The following is a 27,150-nucleotide window of genomic DNA, read 5'->3' on the forward strand; positions in this document are numbered from 1 at the left end:
CTTAAATATTGCTGAACAATGCTGTTTAAAAAGGGTTTTTGAGGCTTAAGTAAGCAGTATTCATTTTCCCATTGATTTTATAGGGGGTCAGTAGGGGGGTCAGTAGGGGGGTCAGTTGACCGGGGGTCAGTGTTTTGTCGAAACCCGTACATGACACGGTTTTTTTTGCACACTTCATAATATTTCCAGTTGATTTAACTTAAAACTCGCACTCCAGAAACTAAAATGGCATGTTTCCAGAGAGATCAATTGTACAACAATAAAAGAAACTTTGCGAGTGCATCTTACTGTTCGTACTCCATCAAAAAATTAACAGCCAAACTTATCATGATTTTACTGCGCGCAATTCTAGAAATACACTGCAACTGAAGATATTACCCGAAAAAATCACCAAAGAAACCTTCATGGGCAAACACGTTAAAGGAATAATGTATTTCTCTTTTTTTTTCTTTAAAAATCTATTGCCAAACCGTCCAACGACAAAATGCTAGGTTATCTCAATTACAAATGAAGATGTCAAGCTTAAATAGGATGCATATTCAGTGAAGTTCGGAGGGAGAATTACACCGGCCTTTGCCGCAATATAGCGGTAGAAAACATTCCCCATGCTTTATTTGTTTTTCTCAAATTAAAGCCAACGGTAACTTTCGAATTCGTTTATAATATTCCTCCCACGGTAATTAACTCTGGTCAAAACAAAATAGCGTGAATCTGCCGTCCACGCGTGTATTGGTGTAATGGAAGTAAATTTGATTGGCCGATGAAGGACATGTCAATCAATCAAAAAAAGTGGGCGGAAGGAATTTCGAAGAGGAATTTGGTCAGGCTCTATTTTTCGTTTCGCCAACTCCACATTACGTACCACGCGAAACTAAAATAGAGCCTGATCGCAGGTTAAAACTGTTGTTGAATTTCCCGGTTTCCAAGGTAATAGTCCGTCCTGTAAAATCCCGACCGATAACCAGCCAATCAGAGTTCTCCATTTAGCCTGAGAATTGCTTGCACTTGCCATGCACGGCCACACTTTGAAATCCCCCAGAAATCATGACGTAATGACTAACGACACAATCGCGAATGTTGGGCGATGACGTATCCTAAAAGCGTGAGTAAGCTTTTGTTGCAGTTGATCTGCATTTCCGGAGACTGGGGACAGTCTTTTTTTGGTACAAGACGTCATTGGTTCCATTGGTAGGAAGTGAGTTTGTACAGGTCCGCCATATTAGAAACATTTCGTAGTACAAGTTGCTCATCGAAGGCTGCATTAATCACCTTCCATTGTAACGATGGGGATATTTTCAAATACTTCAAATTTCGACGTGCTTGTTGGTGAGTTTTCTGTCACATTTCTTTTTTGATTAGAACAGAAATTTGTACGTTGATGTTCTTTGGCGTTACAGAAAAAGCAACAAGCCAGCTTCTTTTGGAACCAGATTGGAACAGTATTCTTCAAATCTGTGACTGTGTTCGACAAGAAGATGTTAAGTAAGCTACCTTGTTTATTGTCAGTCACCATAAGTTTAAAAAGTCGATGTATATGACAACATAACTTTGTTGAAAGCTGACGTGTATGATAAGGTTATTGACAATTTACGTATACTATGAATTTCCTGTCATTTATTACAGTCCCAAATACGCTGTAGCAGTCATGAAAAGGAAGATTTATGATAAAAATCCACACGTCGCAAAATATGGTTTAATTGTGAGTAAACTGTTTTTAATTAAGGGCGCAAAAGAATCATAAGCTATATTATATAAATAAAGGCCAATCAACTTTGTTCTTTAATACTCTCTTTCAATGGATGTCATCACGTATAATCTAGACTGTTTTGATCGTAATCGTATTTGTATACTTCTGAAGTATAGATGAGGACAAACCCGGTAAACTACCCGACCAAACTACACTGCCGCGAATAAAGTAAGAAAATTAACTTAAATTATAAAATAACTCAGATGGTTTCCATGCACTCATTGGTCAACAGGTGTATGTGCACGAGAGTATGAGAGTTATTTTATACAGTCTTTTTTGCATTTGCATTGCCGTACTAAACACACTAAGGATTGGAAGAATTCTTGAAAGTTATGCAAACCAAAGACGCATAACTTTCTCAAATTCTCCCAATCCCCCTTGTGTTAAGATCAGGCTATGGAAACACGGAAAAAGTCTTCTAATTCTTAAATAATACCCGCTTGAGAATAGAGTTGCTTGAAGTACAGCTGGATCACTGAAGCAGCTACAGCTTTTTGAGTGCTAATATATCTGCTGAAAACTAATAGGATGAATTAGTTCAGGGGTGGAAAAGCTCTCAAGTGGTGTTCTGTTAAAGCCTTTGAGCATAGCCATATGACTCCTGTATAATTCCAAGGTACCTTTGACATGAGGAGGTGTTGGCTTCGAACTTTGAAGCGATCAACACTCAAGGTGGTAAAAGAATTAAGGGGGAGGTGCTTCTTCCCAAGACAACAATATTGGAATATCTAGTGTACTTGTTTAAGGACGGTGCCTACTATTGTTATTGCGCATACGTTCTGGGCATCTCGAGATACTCGGATTTCCTATTGCTGGTGCTTATTGATACAGGGATATTTTTGCGCAGTTCAAAACTATGAGGAAAAAGCAGAACTTAGCAAGTGCTCTTGGTATCCAAAAAGAAAATTGGGGGTAACCACGCATTTTTCAGAGATAATTAAGCTTGAATTTTGAAAAGAACGCCATACATTGCTTTGTATTTTAAAGCTTTTTACAAATATTGTTGATTAGTTATCTTCGAAAAATACGTGCTTACCCCCAATTTCTTTTTGGATTTCTATAACACTTGTTAAGATCTGCTTTTCCCGCATAGTCAGTAAACCGCGCAAAAATACCTTTGAATTAGTAGGCACCGTCCTTTAGTAGAGTAGACCATAAGTCCCATTTCACCAAACAAGTCCAAAGAAATTTGTATGTGAGGCAGACCTTATTTATTTATTTGTTTATTTATTTATAACAAGTGATGTAATTGCAGCTTTGCCCCTTTGGAGAAGGATTACAGACTGCACGAAAGAAATAATTGTATTTGAAATTAGGTTGCAGTAACTAAAATGTTGCACAATCAATTTCTGGTGAATGACATGAAGAGGGTTAGGAAAACTTGCATTGTATAAAAGTTGCATTGGTGGGTTTGAAAAAAATACCATATTGACTGAATGTATCCTGTCAAGGTGTTGGAAGCTTGTGTGAAGAATTGTGGGGCTCCCATGCACAAAGAAGTTGCCACAAAGGACATGATGGACTCCTTCAGAGAATTAGCTAAGGTTGACACTGTGTGTAGTTTCTTATTGTATGGTTTTGCTACTACAGGGCTCGAAATTGCGACCAATACAGTCGCATTTAATTTGCGACTAAATTTTTCCCTTTGCGACCAAAATATACATGTATTATGGAGAAGTCACAAATTTGCAACTTGTTGTCACCTTTGCTATTTCGAAACAGAAGGGTTAGCAGCTGCCACTTTGCTGCTACTTTCGCTAAAATAAATAAATAAATGACAATATTATTTTGTTTCTCCAGGGCTTGAAATTGCGACTCACTGGTGGCCAATGCGACCAAAAATTGAGTGCTGGTGACTAGATTTTCAGAACTGGTCGCCAGCTGGTGAATCACGTTTTGTCTGATAACCCAGATAAACAGTAGACAATTTTTGTATTTGAATCTTTATATGATGAAATCGTTCAGAACTGGTAGCTAGAACACGACTCACCTTAATAAATGGAGATAAATATCGGTAGAAAAGTATGTTAAGAAACCAAGTTCCTCTGATTCTAGAGGCTATTGAAACCGTATACAAGCCGCTCCTTTTATTTTATCTTGGTCGAAGACTGATACGAGCATTGTGGTTTTGTGGGGGGCCTAGGCCGAGCAATTGTAGTATTGCAAGGTAAGTTGCTTGCCACGCAAGCTGTAGAGCTGTAGGAGAATAAAGAACTATGTTTTGAAGAGGAGAAAAGCAGGGATAAAGGACCCATGTTTGCCTTGCTACGGCAACCAGAGACTGTGCTTTGCACAATTTCAAATAACCTTAAAGAACACCATCACCAAACTAAAGACAAAGCCAAAAACAGCAGATCTTTCTCGTGCTGTTTTTTTGATATTGTGCTTTTTAATAATTATGACTTTCCTTGAATGCAAAGTTGGCGACCAAAATTTATGATCTGGCAAACAACTTTTCCCCATTAGTCGCCAGCTGGCACCTGAGCAAAAAAGTTAATTTCAAGCCCTGTTGTCGCTGTGAATTTTCTCTGAAGATAGCGTAATTATTGTAGAGTAATTTAGCAGCAATGTCACGTCCATTCCTTTGATCATTTGCCATTTTCAGCGGTTTCTTTACACACAAGTATTGTGGGCTCATATTTTTTTGCTAAACCGCTGACAACACAATGCAGCGCGGCGATTTTGCAACTAAAATTTGCGAAATTGCGACTAAATTTTTGTATCTTGTTGCAAAATGCGACTGGATTTTTTGATTAATTTTGAGCCCTGTACTAACTAAGTATACAGTTGAATAACTTCATTTATATATTACATGTACATGGCCTCTTGGGGATACAAATATTACATCTTCTCGGGCTGATATTATCTCACACTTGTTTGCTGTGCTCACTCATGAGAGATGCTATTAGCACTCAAAGATAAAATTCTCATCCCTGTGTGGCCATGTAATATCCCCTATTTCTCACTGACGTGATTCAGTCTTGGGTATGTTCTGGGGAAATTTCAATGGTAAACTGTGGTGTGATAACAAAGATCTATGCATTTTGTGACAATCAAGTGTATCAACTTAAGTGACGCATTACATTGTAAATGATGAAAAACTTACTGGACTTTTGATGATAGTATTTTTTACGGTTGTTCCCTCATCAGAGGAAATGAATAGTACTGCTGCCGTTATTTAAGAACCAGCTTTTAGACTGAAGCTGCAAGTAGCCGTTAGTTACTTACTGCATAAATAATTATGAACTCTTACCTTCTCCCTTTGCCCACTATTGTATCTCTATAATTTTCAGTCCAGTCCTGAACCAGTTAAAGAGCAGATTCTCAGTATGATTCAGACATGGTCAATGGCATTTCGTAAAGAACCAAAATATAAAATTGTCCAGGACACCTTTAACCTCATGAGAATGGAAGGTAAAGAACCTCAGTTTTTATTTCATAGTTTAACAAGTAACTGGATGCGATACTGCATGTTCATTGTCTCTGTATTGATAGTTTCCGGGAAGATAAACAATAGATACTTAGATTTTTTTGTTCAATATATATATCTCAGAACCGAGGGGGTTCTCCACTTGTCTAAGTTCATTGATTATCTTTAAAAACCAGAAAATACTGTATATTTTTTGGTCTCTAAACATCTTTGGAATTCTGTAATAGATTGAGTGGGTGCTTGCCTATTGGGCAAGTGGTTTAAGAAAGTTGCTTCCTGGGTTGCTTCCTGGTTTTCGAGCACTAGTTAAGGATTATGGATTGATGCTTATTGAATAAGTTGTTTGGCATTATAAGTATTCGAAAAAAGTACTAGCAAGCAAGCGAAATTGGAACTAGTGTACCAATCAATAAAGCACTTTTTTGTCTTAGAAGAAGAGAGCTTTGCAGAGTGTAAATAATGTACATATATATAATTTTCAGATTGTCAAGATCAATATATGCACCACTTTGTCATTAATTTCCTACCATCCCTTTTCATATCTCTCATCGCTTAAAATTTGCCATCATAATCACCTCCCAGATATCATTTGCATTTTAACAGGGTACAAATTTCCACCAATAAGTGAGTCCAGTGATGCACTTTTTACAGCAGAAACAGTAAGTGATCATTTTGCATTTAGCTTAGTTAACCCTTTGTCTCCCAAGCCGGCCTGAACTGGCCAGACTTAGTTTTTTTACTCCGTCTAATGCCAGGTGATTTTACTCGTCAATGGGCAGCCCCTGGGAGTCAATGGGTTAACTCCAGTATTTACTTCAATGCCATCCAAATTCCAAAATAATGGATTCTGCCAGGATGATTGTCATGTTAAGCCCAATTTTTTCATATTTATGGGGAACAGAAGAATTCAGAAGCATTCAGAACAATTATGTACTAATAAATGACTGCCATGATTGAGAGACAGCTGACCTCTCAGGCTGACCAGTTCACTCAAACTTCCGACTGGTTGGCTTAGTTGGTTGAGCATCGGACTGGTGTGTGTGGGAGGTCGTGAGTTCAACTCCCACTGGACCAACACTTGCCATGGGTTCTCAAAATAACTGAGAAGAAAGTGAAGTGCTCTAGACTTGTAATTACATCTGTGAATGGTCAGACTTTCAAGTCTTCTTGAAGAAGGACTATTGTAATTAACCTTTTGCCCTGTCTCACAACCAAGCTTCCAGATAAGTTTGTAAGGCAGGGTGTCAACAAGGAATTCCAGTGGGTCAAATTTCTACAGATCCCACCAAACTATTATAAATCTACCATTAATTTGTCAGGCCACGAAGCTGACCTTGTAGGGTTTTTGACCCGTGAACCCCCTCTTTTCTGAAACACTGCACAACCCTTGTTCATAAACTCTTTGGTACATTAAATATCCCACACACTATTAAAAAAGAGCGGAGCACTGAATTCCTAGGTGTAGTGCGACTGGTCTGGTCTGTCATAGGGCCATAAGGAAGACTACAGTCTTTGACTGTAACTACAGTTTGCACCCTATAATTATTACTCTTGTACATGTATGCCCAGAATGAAAGTTTTGGATTCAAAAAGTGACTTCTTTATATGCAGGCTCCAGAGTGGGCTGAGGGTGATGTTTGTCACATGTGCAGAGTCAAGTTTTCAACATTTCAAAGACAGGTAAGGTGCAGTTCGAGTTGTAAGAAAGTAACTGCCAATATAGCTTATTTTGGGGCGTTACATGTGCTTTGAATTCGTGAATCAGGACTAAGTGGATACACGTAAGTGACATCTTTTTATTGTAAAATTGTGTCCAGAATTCAAGGCATGGCATTAAATTACAAAAACATCTCGGAAGAAATCCATAAATTTCCATAATCATCCCAAACCCCGAAATAAAGTCTGTTTTAATGATTAAACATCATTTGCATGAAAGTATAATACCTGGTCACTACTTTTGCAAGTGTTTTGGCTCATAAAGGAGCTGTTGGTAAACCAGGTCTGTTAGGCGATTTAGACTTGCCTTCTTGAACAGGTTAAGCTAATACCAGAATCTCCATTCCACCACAGAGCTTTTGGCAGTGTCAGTGCCAATGGCATGTTACTTTCACTGAGGTTTATCCACTGTGAGAGAGAACCACTTGATCTTTGAGAACTTGCAGTGCTTGGAAATAAAAAAAATTCCAGGTTGTCCCTGTTTCAAAAGCCGGGCAACTAAACCCATAAATTGGTTGCCCTGATAAATACTTGGTTTTCCATTGGGAAACCCCCTACGATTAAATGCATACCATGTTGAGATCGCATGTCATTGGAGCTTGAGTATCCCATAGTTCTAAGCGTGCCCCTGTGTTTTGGGTTTAGGTTTTAGCATTTTCAAAATGGAATCTTCAATCTCCATTGCTAGCTACATGGAATTTTCCTATCTGACATTTTTTTAAAAAGCCACAGATATTCAAAACACGACAAAATGTTCAACTGCGGCAAATTAATTGACAATAGAAAACCGTCGAGAGAGTCGGGTGCTGCTTATGTAATAAGTTTTCTATTTTTGGCTGGGTTGTCTGTTTTTTTTTCTTTTCATTTTGCTAAAAACTAGTTGCCTGTTAAACTTTCTGGTCATCAGGGACGACCGGACAACCGCTAATTTCGAGCACTGAACTTGCATGGTAAATAGCCCTCTGCATGTTTCTCCGTTTATAACTTTGGGGGCAAATTTGCCAAAGTAACAGTAATTTGACCTCCCTTTCACAAGCAACACTTACACTTTGGCTAGATTTTAGATGCTTGTTAACTTAATTTCGATTTCCTTTCTGAACATTAAGTGTTCTCTCTTTTAACAAATTGCCTGGTTACCAAGCAAAGTAAGTAAACGAGAACAAACTCGCTCACAAAGGAGCTGGCAGTGTTATGGACTTAATGTTGGGGAAAAAGTTCGCAAGGAAATTAAAGCAGTCTTGTCTCCAAACAAATTGACATTATTCTTTGTAAACAATTTGATGAGTTAAAATTTAAATTGTGTATTTGAGCTCTAATTGAATGATCGATCCAAGTTGACACAGACTTTAAGTTCACTGATTGAAATACCTCTGGTATGAATTTTCATCAATCTTTTTTTTCTCCCAAATCTTGAACTTCAAAACTCGGAGTGCGGTTTATCTACCATTGTTTATGGTAACCTACTGTAAAAAAATAAATAAATGGGATTTTTTACTTGGACGACATGTAAACATCAAAGTTTAATAAAAAGTCACTGGTCATACAAGGGATCGTACAAATGCAAATATAATACTCAACGTTCAAATCTGCTCTTGGTTGCTTATGTGGATATTTCAATAAAACAAAGAGTTTTTTACGGTAGTTTAAAAGCATTCATGCGAGGCTTTAAGCTCAAGTTTGTTATTTTTGTAGCCTTTAAAGTTTAAACTGCTGTATTGGGTTGTTCCAGAAAAAATCCACACCCCCCCGACGGATGGGATTCTGGAAATTCTCGCGGGAGGGGGGGTCAAGGACCCTGGAAATCCAGGCGGGAGGGGGGAGTGAACTCGAAAAAGTCTTCTGCAGGGGTCATCTGAACCGATAGTTCACGCGAGTCGAACGTTTAGTTCGGTGACAGTTTAGCGCTCTCAGACCCTGAAAATAGTAGAAATGTTTTGTTCACATATTTGTCACCTGACATAAATGATAATCTAAGTTCCTTCGCAGGTCCTTTTATAGCAGAAAACGCAAACAAGATACTATTAGAAAGAGCCGTCGCAACAATTATTGCAACGAAGAGTTTGAAACGCCTGACACATTTTTACTCGTACCCAGACCCAGCGTGCCACCGTTGTTTCATGTAATGACACAAAGAAAGAACAAATAAGGAGCAAAGATCAAAGAAAGAACAAGGGCAATTGATTTTTATGAGCTAATAGTGTATAAACACTCGTTCGCGTTTTAGCACGGTATTGGCTGTCAAACGCTCGTTATCGACAATACCCGACTTTAGCTGTTATTTCTTTGCTACAAAGTATTTATCTGGAATAATACGGAAAACAAACGCTTGTCTATTATGTCTGCTGTTTATTTTGATACTTGCCTTGCGTTTATTTTGCTTTGTTAGCACACAGCACCAAGACAAAGTTGGTGGAATCGGAAAATTTTTCGTCCGGCGCGTTACATTTTTATCCGAAACATCGCACTTTTAACATCGTTTCTATCGTTTGTATCGTTTCAAACTTTCTATTGTTCGTTTGGTTCGCGGCATCTATCGTTTCAAAGGATGGAAAGAAAAGGTTTAAAGCGTTTCGAAGGTTTCAAAGGTTTCGAGCTTTTCAAAGTTTGTACTTTGCGTGAGAGAATTAGTCACGTACTGAGTAAAAATTGTCACGTGCTAGGCAACCAAACTTTGTTCAGTGAAGCAGAACGAGGTAATTGTTTTGTTTTGGCGCTTTTCACGGCTTTGCAATTTTCAAAACTGGAATTTTAGCGTGTATTTTGGGTTATGTACGAAAGAAATATTTCAGAGGAATGATTAAAACGAAGGAAACCAAGTGTTTTACAAACCATCGAAACGATACCAAGCAAACCATACATCAAACCATTTGAACGCTAGGCGAAACGAAAAATTCAATTTTGGCGTGATGGTTAAAAATTTAGTGCAAAAACTAGTAGCGTAACGCTAGTTCTACCACTATTACTCTAAAAGTACTTACTGTCTGTGGATGAATGTTTCCCAGGGTATTGTCCAACTAATGTGCACCTAAATTTTTAATGTTCTTGGGCAATTTCTTGAGAGAAAGAAAATATTTACGCAAACATCTCAATCGCGTTCACTGCTGCTTTTCTACCTGATTTCAAGTGCGGGTCATTCATTTAGTTCTCAAATGAAAACAGAAAACAAATTTGAAGCTTTCTTCTTATAAGCTAAATCCACATGAAATTTACTTTCAATTCTCTGTTTTTAGATTTTTACAGTAACGTTGTAATCTTAAAATCCAGCGCTTTATTTAGCGTTACGTATTTTGGAACGGCCTTGACCACCAATACCATGTTTTTATATAATTTAGCCAAAGCTTTAGGAATTGAAAAAGAACATCTTCTATCCGTGATTGTGCGTATTTTCTATTAAAAATAAATTAAATTTAAGCCTAATATTTTTTCCCGGAAATCCAGGCAGGAGGGGGGGTCTTTTGTCTTGGAAATCCAGACAGGAGGGGGGGTCTTGGGCTTCAGGAAATCCAGGTGAGAGGGGGGGTTAAAAAACGACCCCATCTGTCGGGGGGGGGGGTGTGGATTTTTTTCTGGAATAACCCATTGCAACATTCGTATTGAAATGTACACTTTATTCTTATATGATTGCTAGCACCACTGCAGAAACTGTGGTCAAGTATTTTGCCAGAAGTGTTCGTCAAGAGTCTCTATAATTCCTCTGTATGGTATAGAAAGAGAAGTAAGGGTCTGTGATCCATGCTTCTACAAACTTAACCCCTCAGCTAGGTAAGTCTATGCTTTGAAATACATCGTAGAGAGTTTACGGTGACAAAAGCTCCAGATTGACGCTAATTGGGTTTCTACCTGCAAGGAATTTGTTAGGGGTTAATAGATTTTTGCTTCATAAGTGTTTTACAGGAATATCATTGAAATACCAACATTCTCGCTTATAAATGTTATATATCCACATGAAGGACCTTTTGCTTCACACATTCAAGGGCCATTTTATTCAGTTGTAGCCCACCTCTTTTCAGTTCTCTCTTGAACTGGAGAAAACAAGAAGCAGTAATTTGCAAAATTTGGTGGGCATGTACATGTACATTGTATTTTCTAAGAGATATTAATGCTATTGAGTTTTATTCAAACAAAGTTGTAAAACAAAAGTGCAGTCACATCCTGTAGAGCTGCATCTGAATTAATAATATGCTACATTTCAGCATTTTGACTGGCTGTCGAGCACATCAGTTAATCCCATGCAGAGAGCAGAAAAGTTAAATTAGTGCAGATATAGTTGAAATAATTATTTAGTGCAAAAAAGGTGAAATGTGTGCATGTATATCATTAATACAGTACATGTAAGTAATCAAATGATTTATGTCATGCAATTTGGAATAAATAAGCACTTGTAAATTTTTTCAAAGACTACAAATTGCGCTTGCCCACTTTTGTTCGTCTTTGAGAAAATTTAATTGTGCTTTTTTAATCCAAATTCCATTCAAAATCATGTGATTAGCTATAGAAATGAGCAAATTATTTTGCTTGGGACATTTATGATCCTTTTGTAAGTTCTATAACGATTGGTCAAAATATTAATTACCGGTATTACTGTTCTTCTTTCAGCAAAAACGAAGAAGGCTCGAAGAAGTCAGACAAAGTATCAACAGACAGTGATTTGCCTCCAGAGTACCTCAGCAGTTCACTGAGCCGAGAATCACAGGTACGTCTATGAAAACTGAAGGCAAGTGGATCAAAAGTGTAATATTAAGTATTTTTGTTTTTCTCAAACTATAGCAAGGAATTCAAAAGGGCCAATCAATTTACCAAACTTTTAAAACTAGGAATTGGTCTCTAAGATTCATTTATCAGGAAATCTGAATGTTAACCTTAGCATTTAGCCTTGATTATCTTAATAGGATACATTTTTTAATCACCACTTATTGTTTTAGACACCTCCTAAGAAAAGTGCAAAAGAAATTCAGGAAGAAGAGGAAGAACAATTACAGTTGGCCATGGCTTTATCATTGTCACAAGAGGAAGCTGCCAAAGATGTATGTCAACAGCAGAGTTGCTAAGTACTAAATGAAGAATGAGGAGTAATGGTGATTTGATTTGTTTGGAAATGTGCAGTCAGTCATATGGTTAATACACACGCTATAGTGTACACAGCTAGATACTTGATATAATACAACAGTGTGAGAAACTAAAAATGTACCATATTTCCAGATGCCAGAAACCCCTGGTTATCTGTGGCCAAAAAGGTGGATACTTCTTCTGTTCATCTGTAATTTAACAGCACTAAACCTCAAGGAAGAGAAAAACAACTTTAGTCACCAGAAAGACTTATTGATGTAGAGTGGTACACATCAGCCTTTCCTTGCCTATAAACAGCATTATTTTAATATTATTGTCATTGCACTGTGCTTGGGGCTGAAGTCCTAGTGGCGATGTCACTAGCTTAAATCATTTTTAGACCACCATCTGTATCTCTCTTCTGTATCTGTATCTCTCATCTTCCAATAGTTGGGTTCCTCAAGGCTATCATAATAATTATTATAATAATAATTATTATAATCATATTATAATATTATAATCTCTTGTTAATGAGGCTAGTCAGGCTAATAATTATTAATACAAAGACAGAATAATGATAATAATTATTATTTGTCTGTGGCCATTTTTGCATTTGGTCAATGGCTTTGCGAGCACGGCTGGCGCAGTGGTAACACTAAATGTGGTTTGAGTTTGTTGGTTCTCCCTGGTTTTCTCCTCTCCTCAAAAACCAACATTTAATTTGATTTGTTCTGAATTCGGTTGATTTGTAGTCTCCCCAATCAGTAGAGCACTTTTGCTTGGCTAAATAACCTTGAGATCTAAATAAAGTGATTATTGTTACTATTATTATCATTATTATTATTATTATTATTATTATTATTATTTAGAGTTTAATCATTTCAGTGAAAAATTTGTGATGTTAGGCTACATGTAGTTACTTTGCTACAGGCAAAAGGACAACTAAAAAGTCAGGGTCCAGGGCAAAGATGCTAACCTTCGACGTAATCCTGCTTCATCATCCTTGAGCATCGTGTACTTTTCCCTCTGAGGGAAATAGGGCCTTGGGTTCTCACTCTCCAAGCTTCTCGGTCCTTCGCTCAACTACTGGCTTCTGCCCAACCTTTGAACCTAAGTTCACCACGTTCTCTCTCTACCGTTCTTCGCCATGTCTCCTTCGGCCTACCTCTCCTACGTCTTCCTTCTGGGGTCCATGTTAAGGCTATCCTCATGTTCTCGTTTACACTTTTCCTCGATCAGCACATGCCCCAATCAGTTTCCAGCGTTATGTTTTATCTGCTGAGTGATCTCTTCCATATTCGTCTTGAATCTTATCTCTTCATTTGTCACTTTCATAGGCCATCCTGCTTAGGACTCTACTTTTTCAGTAGCCAAGCAACTAGCCACAGGTGCATAACGTCACCTTGAAACCTTTATAGCTGAAGTCGAGATATCTTATTAACATGCTTTTCTGACTCTGCTTGTAACAAATTTGACCAAAGTTCTCTCCCTTTTTAGGGTCAAATCCGTCCAAGTATCAAGTCATCAACCTACAGTGAAGCCTCAGAACCATCTTACAGCTCCCACAAGCAAACCAGCAATTTGTATTCGTCAACTGTACATGTACGTTTTATTGTTGACATTCGTAATCAGTCAGATATACATATATCTGTTTGTAATGAAATAGCATTGCTGTTCTTTTTTTTAAGTGAAAAGCTGCATCAAAAGACTTTCCTACTGCGCGTTTAAGATAAACAGTAAACGCCTTTTGAATGCCAAGTCATAAGTTTGATATTAAAGTTTTGGTTGATTGATGACCATTTTCTGGCCCTGAAAGTTAGCAGAAAGTTTGCAGCACTTCATCCCAGTGTAAAATTAATGCACAATAAAGAAGGCGTTTTACTGTATTCTAGTTGTCTTATTAGTGTGTGTTGTTTCTCTCAGGATGTTGAACCTGACTCAGCGAGTATGGACCCTGAGGTAAGCTCCTCAAGATTGTATTGACGTTGGTACAATGATTGCCCCCATTTTTGAACACTCTTGCTTTTTACCTTATCCTACTTTTCTGTCTAGCAAACAAGAACTTTCCTTTGTTCCATGGTGCCCTTTGACTTAAGAGAAAAGTTGTCTTTATGATAGGCGCTGGTAATTCAAAACTGAAATTTGGTTGAATTCGGAACCAGAGAAGATAAATCCATTTTCAGACCTATGCGTTATGCAGGACTTAAACTCGAAGTATCCCCAGGCAAATATAGCATCCCGACCAGTGGTTTTGTGTTTAAATCTCTTGTGTGATTTTAAACGATAGCTACCACTTGTCAAACTATCTTTGTCATTAATTAGCCACTATCAAAAATACCACAATACTTTTTGTTTGTCCCTTCAAAATATGGCATAAGCATTGTTTTTATTTTATTTTATTTTATTTTGGGACTAAACTGGAAACAATGCTTACGCAAAAATTTTGGAGGAACAAACAAAAGAGTATTATGGTATTTTTGATATTGGCTAATTTTAAAAGAGACCATGGCTGCCTGGTTGTTTTAACCCGCGTGGTTATGCTGGGCAGATCGTTCTAAATTTGATTGTGGATTAAGTTAATTGTGAATTGTAAACTTCTATTGTATTGTACTCACAATTGTTGTTGTGTTGTGTTTAAAGCTTGCACGATACCTGAATCGTTCATATTGGGAGGAGAGAAACGAGAGGCAGACGTCAAGTGCTCCTGCAAGCGCACCAGTGCAAAGGGAAGAACTAAACAGTTACTCAGAGCAGGTATAATGATGTTGGATCAGTTACGTTGTGGTTCACAGAAAGCAGAACGATATCCTTTCTGCTTTTAATAGAATCTACATGTACGCCGCATAGCTGAGTTTTGTGGGCGCACGGGAGCAAAAAGCGAACCTGTGAAACGAGCGGCGATTCCAAGAGAAGTTGTTGTTCGTTCGCACGCGCAACAATTATAGCCAGCTGAGAAGCCAAACGCCCGCGGCGGGTGACTTGTCTTCATGTAAACTTGCCTTGTGATTTGTCCTCTTCGTGTTTACGTTTTTACGTTTTTACGTTTCTTGCATAAGAATTTTAGAAAGTATTCTTGTGGAACCTATTTCCTTTCCATGGAATTTAGGTTGGGAACAGTAATCATTCACATGAGCACTTGCCAAATGGACGTCATCGTCTAATTAGCCCATTCACAATTGTACCCAAATCAAACCCTTTGGGAATAAAACGTTTTGTTCCTGGTATTTCCATATCATTTAAATGTGAATACTATAAAAAGGAACTTTATTTAAGTGTCTAGTCGATTTAGCGCTGGAGCACTAATTGGGGACGCTGTGAAGTGAAATTAACAATCAACGCAAATCAAGTCAAATGTTGGTTTTTGAGGAGAGGGGAAACCGGAGTACCCGGAGAAAACCTCTCGGTGCAGAGTAGAGAACCAACAAACTCAACCCACATATGACGCCCAGTCTCGGAATCGAACCCTGGCCACATTGGTGGGAGGCGAGTGCTCTTACCACTGCGCCATCCCTGCACCCCGCTACATTGTCAATCAAATACAATACACAAAGAATCTTAATCCCGGGAGATTTGAAATGGGTACAACGTTGAGTTAGCTGATTAGGTCTTTTACACGTTTCTCATGCACAATAAAATTGTACCGTGATTATTGTTCAGAATTTTAACGATAATGGTAAATGAAACTCATGTAAACCGCTAACTGGTCCACAGCATGTAAATGTCTAAACAGTAACATTTTTTTTTGCTTAATTAAGCGTATTGCGTGTTGTCAAAATAAACTGCAGTAATTATGTCAATGATTGTTTATTTCAGAAAATTGTTAGTGGAATCTTGAAAGGCAAAAAGAAAAAGAAGGGGAAGAAAACGCCAAGCGACAACTTTCAGCCGGTCAATAACTTTCACTGGTTAAATGAATTTTCCTCTTAATCACTTTTTGAAGTTTAAAGAGGCGGATGAGCCAGTAAACGTTTAAATTCTAGTTCGAGAACTTTAAACGTGAAGAAAATGTCCACATTTCGTTAGACAAATAGAGAGATTCACCGTATGTTCTTTTTAGTTTGCATAGCGTTATGAAAACATCACGGGTAAATCTCTTGAGTCGGAATGCAAAGATTATTCATCCGCGACTCCGATCTGTTCAGAACAACCTTTTTGTGGTAATTATATGCCAAACAGAGTTCCACTGACTGTTGAGACAAAAGCTTCCTTTGTTTCAGCGGCAGGCACATTTTAATTAGAAAGACTTTGGTCGAAAAACGGTTTTGTTCCGTAGAGTGCACTAAAGATTTCGTTTGATTTGTGAAAATATAGACTTTTATGCCACTCGCTCAGATTTCTTGCCGTTTAGTTGCGTTGCTACTTTATTAATTCCATTATAAATGTGTGAGCTTGGTAAAAGATGATATTAAATAGTGACGTTGCAAGCAACTAACATTGACAACTAATCTTCCAATTACTTATCATCTAACACTAATAACAATTTTGAGCTTTGTCACCAAGCGTTTAAAATGTTTCCGGGTTTAATTTTGTAACAGATGCACATCAACAAATTGTTTACATGCGAAGCAGATAAGACTGGTGCTCAACTGGAACTTATTTTAAAAACTTTGTTCATCTTGTTTGTAGGTTGACGGAGTAGCCTCCGAGACATCATTTGAAGTGTCAGATGCTATGGTAAAAACTTTCCAGGGCAACGTTGTAATGTTGCTGGATAGAATGCAGAAGGTGTCAGCCCAGGGAAAGCACATTGCAATGGATGCTACCGCACAGGTGATTCCGTCAGAGAGTTTAGGGATAGGAGAACATGGATAAACTCTTTCTTGGCTCACTGCCTCGCTCCTAATTGAACCACTTGGCCCATGAGAATGTGTCAGATAGCGTTTTGGCCAACTTATTTTGAGTCAAGCTGTCGCACCTTAAGGCGCCCGCAAACTGGAAACAATGTTGCGGAAACATTGTTGGGGAAGCAAAGGTTTCTCCGTTTGCGGCAAAAATGTTTCTGAATTTGTCCAGAAACATTTTGCTTCCTCAACAAATTTTTCCTTGTTTGCGCGCCGAGGAAACATTTCGAGAAACTTGAACAGTGTTTCCTCGTTTGCGGGCGCCTTTATGGGCTATTGTCCTCCATAGCCCTTTTCCATGAATATTTCCGAGTTACAACTTTGGTCCGTCGTATTCTGGAACGAAGTTAGAAGTGCCACATCTACCGGTCATCTACCGATCTTTCTGATGCAGATTTCATTAATGGTTTAGATTTTCAATGAGCTTTTAACCTTCAAGTTGATACTTCCCCTTATTTAGAAAATTCTTTCCTGCGGTAAGCTTAGGAAAAACCGTGTGCATGTTTAGAACAAACGTTTCCAGTATAGCACAAAGATTCAACGGATAGCACCAACATTCAAACTGCAAACCATTCGAACAGATAGCACCGATAGCCGTAGGATAGCCATAGGAAATAAAAACTCAAAACTCGAAAATTATAAAATGATGGCTAACGTCCTCTTCTTTGTTTTGAAGTTGCCATGCACATGCTAGTTCGCATTAACGTCTTGCAACTTATCGTTTAGAACGTGCAAGTTGTTGCTTCTGAAATACGAATTTTGCATCACAATAATTGATCTTGCTGGGCTCTCAGCTAATGGGGATGCAGTCTTAATGCCTTTTATTGTTGTTTTTGTTAGTCTTTGTTCCAAACTGTAAGTGCTATGCACCCACAGATACTCAGACTCATTGAACAACAAGAAGAAGAGAAAGGTATGATCTCTTGCCTCGTTTCCTTTATGCCACTATTGCATGGTTGTCTGCAGTTTTGACGGACTTTTGAGGGTAGTGTTACCAAAGGCAAACGCATTTTTCCCGTTTTATATTTGTTGCGACGTACATCTGATCACGGGTGCTGGCATACGAATAGAAATTCGCTATCAATTTCTACGGTTTTTGACAGTTTGTGTTTTTGTTTTTTAGCCAAGTATGAAGCCCTTCAAGTCAAACTTGGTCTTGTGCGCGAGGCTCGCTCGTCTTTAGATGAGATGCGAAAACAACATCGCGAGAAAGTACGACAGCAGGAGCTGGAACAGGATACACTGCGGCGATTGCAAATAGAAGAGAAACTAGAGCTGATGCGTCAGCAGAAAGCTGAATACCTGGCCTATCAACAACGATTACAGGCGGAGAGACAAGCAACCATTGAACAACAACAACAGCAGCAAAGGGTTCAATACCAAAGACCAATACAAATGCAACAGTACCACTACACTGCTGGTGGAGATTCCAGTCCCTATTCTTCTTTAAATTACACACCAATAACTTTGGCCAGTTCACAGCCCTATACCCCACAGAATGCACCTGCATCTTACACCTCTACTGTGCCACAGGGTTATCAGGTGCCTGATGCTCCTCTGCCATCACAGTATGCAGCACATCCCCCTTCTAGTGGGTACTTGCAGACTCCCCCTACCAATTTAATGCCCTTAAGGAACGATGGACCAACATCTCAAATGGAATTCCAGCCTCAGCCAAGTTCACTAGAGTACCAACCACCCACCTATGCTTCTCAGGTTCCCCCGGATCAGGGTTCAGTTTCTCTTCAGCCCCGTAGCCTTGGGGGGCCTCCACCAGTTCCTACTGCTCCCGCGCAAGTGACAGCTCAAGCACCACCCCCTCAGTATGCTCAGGTCACATCGCAGCATCCAAGCTCTCAACAGCCATATGGCCAACTGGGAAGCCAACACCCACCAGCACAAACCCAACCACAGAATCTCATCCCTGGGGCAGCACCCACCGATTTTACAGGGCAACCTCAGATCAACCCAGTGGCACCATCTCAAAGTCACCTCCAGTATTCTCAACAGACACAGTTAAGCAGTACTAGACCGCATGTGCCAGAAGTCACCCCACCTTCCCAGTTAACCAACCTGCCACAAACACAGCCCTTACAGCAGGGTATTCCAACACAGTATGCTCATCCAGGACCACGCGACACACAGCACAAACCACAGCCCTACCAGTCTCCTCAAAGAAATGGTTTTCCCCCAGTAGATGCCTCTCAGGGACAACCACCATTGTTTTCATCTGGTTCAGTGCATTCACAATTGAACGTTGGTCAACCATCTGTTCATCCCTCATTTCAACAAGGACAACCAGGAGTCCACTCACTCCAAGGACCTTCAATGCAGCAAGGACTCCCAATGCAGCAGGGGCCTCCTCTGCAACAAGCGGCCCCTGTTCAACAGGGCCCTCCAATGCAACAGGTTTATGAACCTCAGCAACAACAGCCCCAACAAGTAACACCTCAACTGGGATATCAACCTGGGCCAGGCCAAGGGCTACCCAGTCAGCAACAGCCACCATCACAGTACTATGGGTCAGCACCACCACCCCAGCAATCAAACCCAGCCCCACAGAGACAGCTGTCTGATTTAGAACTGATATCATTTGACTGACTGGGCATTTGAAATGTCTCTTTGTTAGTGATTTAATGTAATTTTTGCATGTTAAGGGCATTGCCAAGGTGGACTTAACATAAGTATTGTTATTCCTGAAAATAGTTTTATTCAAACTTGGACTGTTGAAAGGAAAGAATATAATTATAGTCAACACTTGTCCTGCCAATAGTTAATCTACAGATGATAAGATAAATATGGTGAAATCTCCAGGAATTTATTTGGGAATGATAGTTAATTATACAAACTGCTGTACAGTAATGTATTACTTTTATTATAATTTCTTGCCTGAAATACAGCACCTCGTATGCTGCCTTATAGTGCAGGCTGAGGCCAGACTCTTTCGCTGGGAATAAGCCGTTAGTGCCAGCTGAGTACAGTTTCCGACATTGTTCATATTCTCCTCCGAGGGCAATTTTTCATTTAAATTGTAAATTAGCGACCATATTTCCTGTTTCATTAAATATTATAAAAACGCTGTGCATTGACTGTTGTTTGTGGAGAAGAGGTTAGACTGAGAGGAGGTAGAGATCATAACTGCTTTAGCTTGGTTGCTTCGAACACAGAAGTGAAACATCTACTCCACGTTTCATTTCAGAAAACTTTTTAAGAGATGAAGACGGTCTCTACAAATAGCTACGTGTACAGGAGTTAACGTTCCGTTTACCTTCTAGATTGTCAGTGTTTGTATCCATTATTTCACTGCGATGTTCCCAAGTCACTGAGCAGTTCAACTTCTTAAATATTTAATAAGCAAATAAGAGGAAAATACTCTGTTCACGCGAAATTACGGCGAGGTAATCTTTCCGCTCTTGAAACTCAACGCTGGCTAGGGAAATCTTGTAGTAAAGACCCATGGGAGCCGTTCTTTTGTGAAGACAGCGGTGATGATGATCTGGGAATCTGACTTAACTCCGATTTGAATGTGTCGGGCGTCTCGTGTTTTATTTTGTTCTGTTCTTTATGACTATTATCTTGATAAATAATGTTTCTCATTTGCTCAAGCTGTTTTTCCCTAACGGTGCTGAAGCACAAAACCTTGAGCAACTACGTCACTGGTGACCCGAGCCGGCCCGTTCCTCGAATGTCGCGACCCTATAGCTAATCTTAGTGTATACGAAAACAGTGGATAGTGTTAAACGCGCGCTCTGGTTGGCTACTCAAACTCCGGATATTCATTGCTATTCACCTCCGAGCAATTCGCCCGGAATTTGCGCCCGAAAACGTTGTAGTCTTTGCAGAAATAAGTGAATAATATATATATATATATATATATATATATTTTTTTTTCGCTATATTATCTCACTGTTTTAGTATATACTAAAGCAACTATTCACCTTAGTGTTGGTCCTCCACTTCGGTGAATAGTTGCTAATTATTGCCAAATTCGGACAAAATAATCGAACTTCCTTTTAGCTGGTTTGAATAGATACAATGAAACACGAAGTGTATAGTTAAACCTTCTCATAACCACATGCGCAACAAGGCTTTGCTTTAACATGACAAACAAAATTTCTTTAAATTCAGGTTAAAATCTAGTATCATTTATGGCATTGAACCATTCCACCGCTTGGCGAGTGAAGAACGAGGTAAATTGGCAGCCTAAAATATTATGGTCTATCTAGTCTAATTCCCCGCAATGCAAGCAATCACTATCATTTTCAGTTCCATATGTATTCAATTCCTTTTTGGTCACTACAATTCGATTAAGAAGGTTTTATTTAAATTCTCTTAGCTTAGTCTCTTTACATATTTTAGATCTTGAAAGAATCACTCCAGGAGACACTATCAATTGGGAATTGTTTCCTCCAAAGCTAAAGGCCAGCTCGCGTTGACTGGTGTAGTTAAAGTTTAAAAGTCGATAGAAGTCCCGCGATTTTAATTCATTTGATTTTTTGTCTATCTTCTCGTCTAAGCTAAATGTACATTAATTAAAAGTCAGCGTGTGAGTGTTCTTGTTTCGTGATTAGATGCACTTTGTCAACTAATACACGGACACGTCTCTTTCACCTACACCAGCTTATCCCCACATCAAAGATTAAAAATAGGAAGTCCTACATTTCCATAAAGTTCTTGAGACGGTAAGGGACCGTCGACATATTCACTTTGTCCCCGCTTAACGTCAACTGGACGTTTACGTCAGGCCCCCTCCCCTCTACTAAACGTCCACTTGAAATTCTGCTGCCCTAGAAGTCCCTGTGAAGCTTCAGTCGCTACAGCTGAACAGGAACATTCACATGCACTTTACTACAGAGAGAGGTCAACGAACGGTATCAATAATTAAAAATTGACTGCTTTAAGAAAGTGGCGAGAGCTGCATACATATCACTATGGTTTCTCCCACCAGTACAACTGCATTTTCCTGTTGATCCCATGTTGTTATAGACACATCAAGCCCGTGGTCCGTTCGCAATCCATTTCCCCGGTCATGTATGCGTTACTCTTTCGCCACTCTGATGCCGCGAGCTTTCTTCCTAGTTCAGCGAGGCAATTTTCCCTTTCGTAAACAAGCGATGCCATTTGGACGAGACTTTTCGCTGTTAAGTTTGTCCTTTGCAAATGAGGAAAAAAAAAACTTAATCTAGGACTAGATTAGCAGCGCATGTCACTTGGAATTAAAAAAAAAACTTAGAACAAACCTTAGGAAAAAATTAGAGAAAAAAATTAGAAAATGTTGATCGAACGATGTCGAGCTCGATTCAATGGCTAACCTCTACACTGCCGAAACAACAGCTTCTAAACGGCAATTTTAAAATATTTAAATGAAGCTAACCCTAACAATTTATAGAAATCGACCGTCAAAAATGGCGTCGCTTGTTTACGAAAGGGGAATTAGCTTCGGCGAGATGTCAAAACAACTTCCCTTGTTCGGAAAGACCGTGAAAGAAACTAAAAGTTTGTCGCACGTTTTTCCTTGCAATGGAAAGTGTTGTTCAATCAGCCAAAGAAAAATGGCGAGAACTTTAGGATACAGTAAAAACGTTCACAATTTAAAATATTACAATTTACATTCTTTTCTTGTTAAACTTGTTCTTTTCTCTCTTCATGATCAATGTTGTGGCACGTGTTCTAAAAATGTGTCGGTTGCCAGTGTTAAAAAGTGCAACCGCACCAACGTCCAGGGCCTTACCCCCTTCCCCCCTCCCCTCCTAAAAATCCAGTTGACGTTAAGCGGGGACAAAGGACAAAGTAAATATTTCGACAGCCCCTTATTTGTGCAAGCTATAGCACAGGATAGCAATTTTATTCTTCAGGCGCAAAAGAAAGCAACTAAAGTCCAGAATGTCATTACCTACATTTTTAGCAAAGAAGCGATACTTAGCGATGACCACAGCATAATTAAGCGGTATCCAATTACTCATTTTCTGGTGCCAGCAAGGTGCCAGCCGAAAAAAAAATCACAGGTTCGAAGAAGGTAATTGGTTGCCTGGAAGGCGCTTGGGTTAGGGTGGGTGGGTGGGTGGGTGGAGAGAGGCACCGTGAGAGTAAAGCGTCTTGCCCAAGAATACAACACAATGTCCCCGGCCAGGACCCGAACCAGGGCTTCTCGATCCGGAGTCGAGCACTCTAACCATGGGGCTACCGCCCCTCCCAATAACTACGCACTTACTAATGCCTACTTGATGGAAAAGAATCCTAGTGCTCTTAACAGAAAGACTTTGCTCTCGTACTTCTTTTGGATTTGCCTTATGCAACATCGCATCGAATCATGGAGCGGTTGAAGCGGTTTTCAATTGAGACTCGTAAAACTAATACTAAGGTAATTACTCCAACAAATCACAGCAAGTGCAAAGGGCGCACTGCGCCAATCAATATTTGCATGTAATTTGCTCAAAGCGCGGGAAAAATCTCGCGTACGAATCTCAATGGGTTTTGGCTTTCCTTGTCATTGGTTGATAGGGCAGTTTACAAATGACTGTCGAAGTAATTAAGCGATTGCAATTGCTGAGCTTCGTGATTGATTCAAAAATCACGCGCCAGTTTATCAAGCAAATGAAAGGAAAAAGCAAAACCGATCGCAACTTGCACACGCTATTTTTCCCGCTCTTTGAGCAAGTTACACTGAATTACTACGAATTTGGATTGGTTCATTGCGCTGCTTGTACCTGTTGTGAATGGTCGAAGTAGTTACTTTGGTATTTGTTCCAGGACACTCAACTGAAAACCGCTTTAAACTGCGCAAGAATTTTAATCCAATCACTAAGCGTAGTAATCGCCTCTAATTGGCTGAGAATGTGGCTTGAGATTTTTCAGCCAACTGCCAAACTTGGTGATACAAAACCAATTACTTTCGGCACTCGATTGAAAACCGCTCAAATGCCATAGCTCGATCCTGTTGCAGTAGTTATTTTTCGTCGCACTTCTAAACCAATCTTTCATGCACGTCGCTTTATAGGCAATTCCTTCTTAAGTGCCACAACATCCACTGCTTTGTATTTCCTGTAAGTATACGACTTAGAGCTGAATAGAGGTTTAGTGGAATTTAAAGACCCGATGATCAGCGCGTGATCAGAAAAAAGAAAGCCAACTTTCGGTTGACATAAGAGGACCTTGTCAGACTGACAAGGATGTGATTGTGCTCAAGTGTTGGACCAGTCACGTGTTGCACAAGGTTCAAAGACTCAAGGGTGTCCAAAAAAGCAGCAGAGACAGCATCGTCTGGGTCGTCTACGTGTAAGTTGAAGTCACCGACGATAAGCAGACTCAACTTATAATATGATGCTTTCCAGGTATGTCGTGAACTCGGCTAAAATGCCCTATCCGTGAGCGGGTGCTCTCTGGAGCATGGAGGATGGTAAACAATCACAAGTCTAGTGCTAAATGATCCAGATTTAACATTAAACTCAGCATACTCGAAGGATGTCATCGCTGTGCATCTGATCTTTTTTGATGTCCATCTTTTTCGCCTCCTGTATGTGTAACTCGGCGTAATCCCTTTGTTCCCTTGAAACAATAGCCCATGATTGCAACTTCTATGAGTGTCATAGTTCAGCGTCCCCGTAATTTCTTGGAACAACGGCTGATGATTGCAAATTCCAAGGCCATTGTTAATAACGCATCCAGGCGAGACCAGGCTCTTTGAAGAAGCAGTTGCATTAAGAGAGAAATTCCGGTTTTTCTCGGCGAGAGCGATATTTTCCTCCGTGAAATCTGGTCCAGGAAAGCATGATAACATTATAGACGTCCCAATCAAGTTGTTGTTGGCAACCGAACACCCTAGCAGCAGTAAAACCAGCAGAAGTGCACAGCAGCATATCAGAGCGTGGCCTCCCTTCATTATTCATTCATAAGAATTCATTATTAACTTCTGTGCCCTCATGACATTCTTTTGCGCTGGTTCGTTATATTACACCACAGGGCCGTATTATAAACTCGACGTTAGATAATTATCACTCGACGCTCAAAACTCAACTCTCTCAAAAAAGAAAACATCACGTGTTCTTGTGACGTCATGCAAGATCGAAAGGCGCATCCGCGCCCCCAGTCGAGGCACTATGTCGAGAAGATTACAGAAATAAATCTAAACTTCCGTCTCTTCTAATAAACAAAGTTTTGTTATTGGTCTTTTGAGTTCTCCACTTCGAGTCGGGAGGATGCATATGAGTAGACACGACTCTGCCCAACGGCCAAATGCTGGTTGTTAGTCCGCATGATAAACGATCTGGTTCTTAGTGGTGCCTGTCTATGGAAGTACGTGGATAACACTACGGCATCTGAAGTCGTCAGAAAAGGCGAATCCAGCGCTGCACAGCGTATTGCTGATGGGTTATCTGCTTGGTCAGAGAAGAACAAGCTACAACTAAATTCTAACAGATGTAAAGAACTCAGAATTTCTTTTGCAAAAACGAAGCAAGCTTTCCAACCTGTTGTAATTGATGGAAAAGATCTAGATGTAGTGACTAGTGCTTAACATTAGCAGGGTCGTAGCCAGAAAAAAATTATGACCGAGGCGATGTCCATGGTTAAATTCTCTTCGTAGGTATTTTAGGTGTTTATGATGATTACATTTTGAAGAAAACACTGGAATAACGCTTTATTTTAAAAAATTGAAGAAAAAATGACTGAGGCAAGTGCCTCGGTTTGCCTCATACTGGCTACGGCCCTGAAAGCACGACCACCAGCTTCACAACCTGAGCAAACAGAATAACTATACTGCTGATGCACCTCTTGCATCTGGCTAGAGGTAACCTCACTGTCCTGGCGAGTAGTCACTGAAGATCTCGCACTGTCTGACGTTCTCGCTGATTCTTGTTTGCTCTTCTCCGTTTCATAATCTTCAAGTCAACGTCATGAAGAAGTGTGTGGTGACGCATTGCACAACCCTCAACCTTGCATCTGTCTCTACTACGACATTTACCAAGACGATGGCCTGATGATAAACAGGATATACAAAACTTGTGCTCATCCACACGAAAACCTTTTCCCTCTCGCTCCCGGACATTCTTTCGAACACTTTGCACTCTTTTAACCTGTGGTTAGTTGACTTGTGAACTGGGTATCTCACCCCTCCTACACTGCTGGTGCGACAGTTTTGGCTTTTCTGTAGCATAGTAAACTTCCTTCTTATCAAATTCCACTTTAAACGCTGCTTTTAACTTAGAGTATTCAAGGGAATTGCCGTTAAATCTCGGTACACTCGGCTTCACAATTTTTGCAAATGCTTGTAGAATATTCTTAAATAACTGATCAAAGGTCTCCATCGAGAAGGGTGGTTCCACCGTGGTATGGTTTTCACACGCTGGCAATTTTTATTCATCGCTCAACTTAACTTTCTCTACTTTATCCTGCCCTGTTCATTCCTTTGGATTTGTCAAATGTAACTTCGAAGCGATTGGTTCGCCAGTTCAGTATTCTGCGTATTAATGGCGGAATTCACGCCTAAGCGAGAGATTCGATCATTTACACTATCAGATGGTAACTTACGAAGTAGGTAGAACACGGCATCTTAAGCTTCTGGGAGTTCTCTCCAGACATGGTGAAGTGATTGCTGGTGTGCCTCAGGGTGGTGTCATTTCTCCTACTCTTTTTAATGTGCATGTTAATGATATTGAGGAGTGCATTCCCAGGGAAATACCTGTATCCACCTGCACGTACTGTACCCTATACTAATTAGCCTCTAAGGACTCTGTTAGTCAAATACAGGGTGCTGTGACTCACTTGGAAAGTTGGGCTGTACAGAATAAAATGGACCTGAATGCTAAGAAGACAAAAGATATGTGGATCACCTTCAAGAAGTCCTGTCCAACTGCGCGTCCTATTAGCATCGGGCCTACTGAACTGGAGAGGGTTTCAGAGTTTAAACTACCGGGTGTGTATGTACAGAACGATTTCAAGTAGAATATACATGTCTCAAGCATTGTCAGCTAAGCGTGTAAACGGATTCACTATCTTAGGGTCTGCAGGGCAGCCCATCTCTCCAGGGACATTGGTCTAACAACTTACATCACTAAGATTAGACCTGTCTTAAAATATGCCTCGCCTGTCTGGGGAGGGTTGCCCATTTACTTCGAAGACGATCTACAGAGAATGCAGAATAGATGTCTAAATGTCATAGGACTCCCTAGGGATACTGTTGAGTCACTTGTAACTAGGCGTCAGAATTTGACGAGAAAGAATTTAAGCATATCCTAGAATCTGAAGCGCATCCTTGTAAACGTTTTCTAGATAAGGCGGTGGATCATGGCCATAATTTAAGATCTTGTAAGATAAACCCAGTGCACTTCAGAATACCTGTATCACGCACTGTTATGCATAAACAATCGTTTATT

General features: G+C 39.7%; 1 protein-coding gene across 2 annotated transcripts; it reads left to right on the forward strand.

Annotated features, from left to right (window-relative positions):
- Positions 1-1,184: 1,184 nt before the first annotated feature.
- On the forward strand, positions 1,185-19,860 carry LOC138059751 (hepatocyte growth factor-regulated tyrosine kinase substrate-like). 2 transcript variants are annotated; one of them, XM_068905358.1, is made up of 17 exons: positions 1,190-1,326; positions 1,398-1,482; positions 1,624-1,699; positions 3,199-3,291; positions 5,041-5,161; positions 5,781-5,836; positions 6,789-6,857; positions 10,522-10,655; positions 11,490-11,586; positions 11,816-11,917; positions 13,437-13,541; positions 13,863-13,898; positions 14,580-14,693; positions 15,753-15,827; positions 16,566-16,709; positions 17,621-17,693; positions 17,904-19,860. In XM_068905358.1, the coding sequence occupies exons 1-17, from the start codon at positions 1,284-1,286 to the stop codon at positions 19,379-19,381; spliced, it is 2,901 nt and encodes a 966-aa protein (XP_068761459.1). In that variant the 5' UTR covers positions 1,190-1,283; the 3' UTR covers positions 19,382-19,860. The 2 variants fall into 2 exon arrangements, with proteins under 2 accessions (XP_068761460.1, XP_068761459.1); XM_068905359.1 differs by lacking the exon at positions 15,753-15,827 and having other exon boundaries at positions 1,185-1,326.
- The last annotated feature ends 7,290 nt before the right edge of the window (positions 19,861-27,150 follow it).

Source organism: Montipora capricornis, chromosome 8 (genome assembly GCF_036669925.1).
Source record: "Montipora capricornis isolate CH-2021 chromosome 8, ASM3666992v2, whole genome shotgun sequence".
Taxonomy (NCBI): domain Eukaryota; kingdom Metazoa; phylum Cnidaria; class Anthozoa; order Scleractinia; family Acroporidae; genus Montipora; species Montipora capricornis.

What these genes read in the sequence shown, in the direction of transcription:
- LOC138059751 (XM_068905358.1), top strand. Translation starts at nt 1,284, where the DNA reads ATGGGGATATTTTCAAATACTTCAAATTTCGACGTGCTTGTTG. An exon ending in TCGCAAAATATGGTTTAATT is followed by an intron (nt 1,700 to 3,198) that starts GTGAGTAAACTG and finishes TATCCTGTCAAG; the next exon opens with GTGTTGGAAGCTTGTGTGAA. An exon ending in CAGCGAGTATGGACCCTGAG is followed by an intron (nt 13,899 to 14,579) that starts GTAAGCTCCTCA and finishes TTGTGTTTAAAG; the next exon opens with CTTGCACGATACCTGAATCG.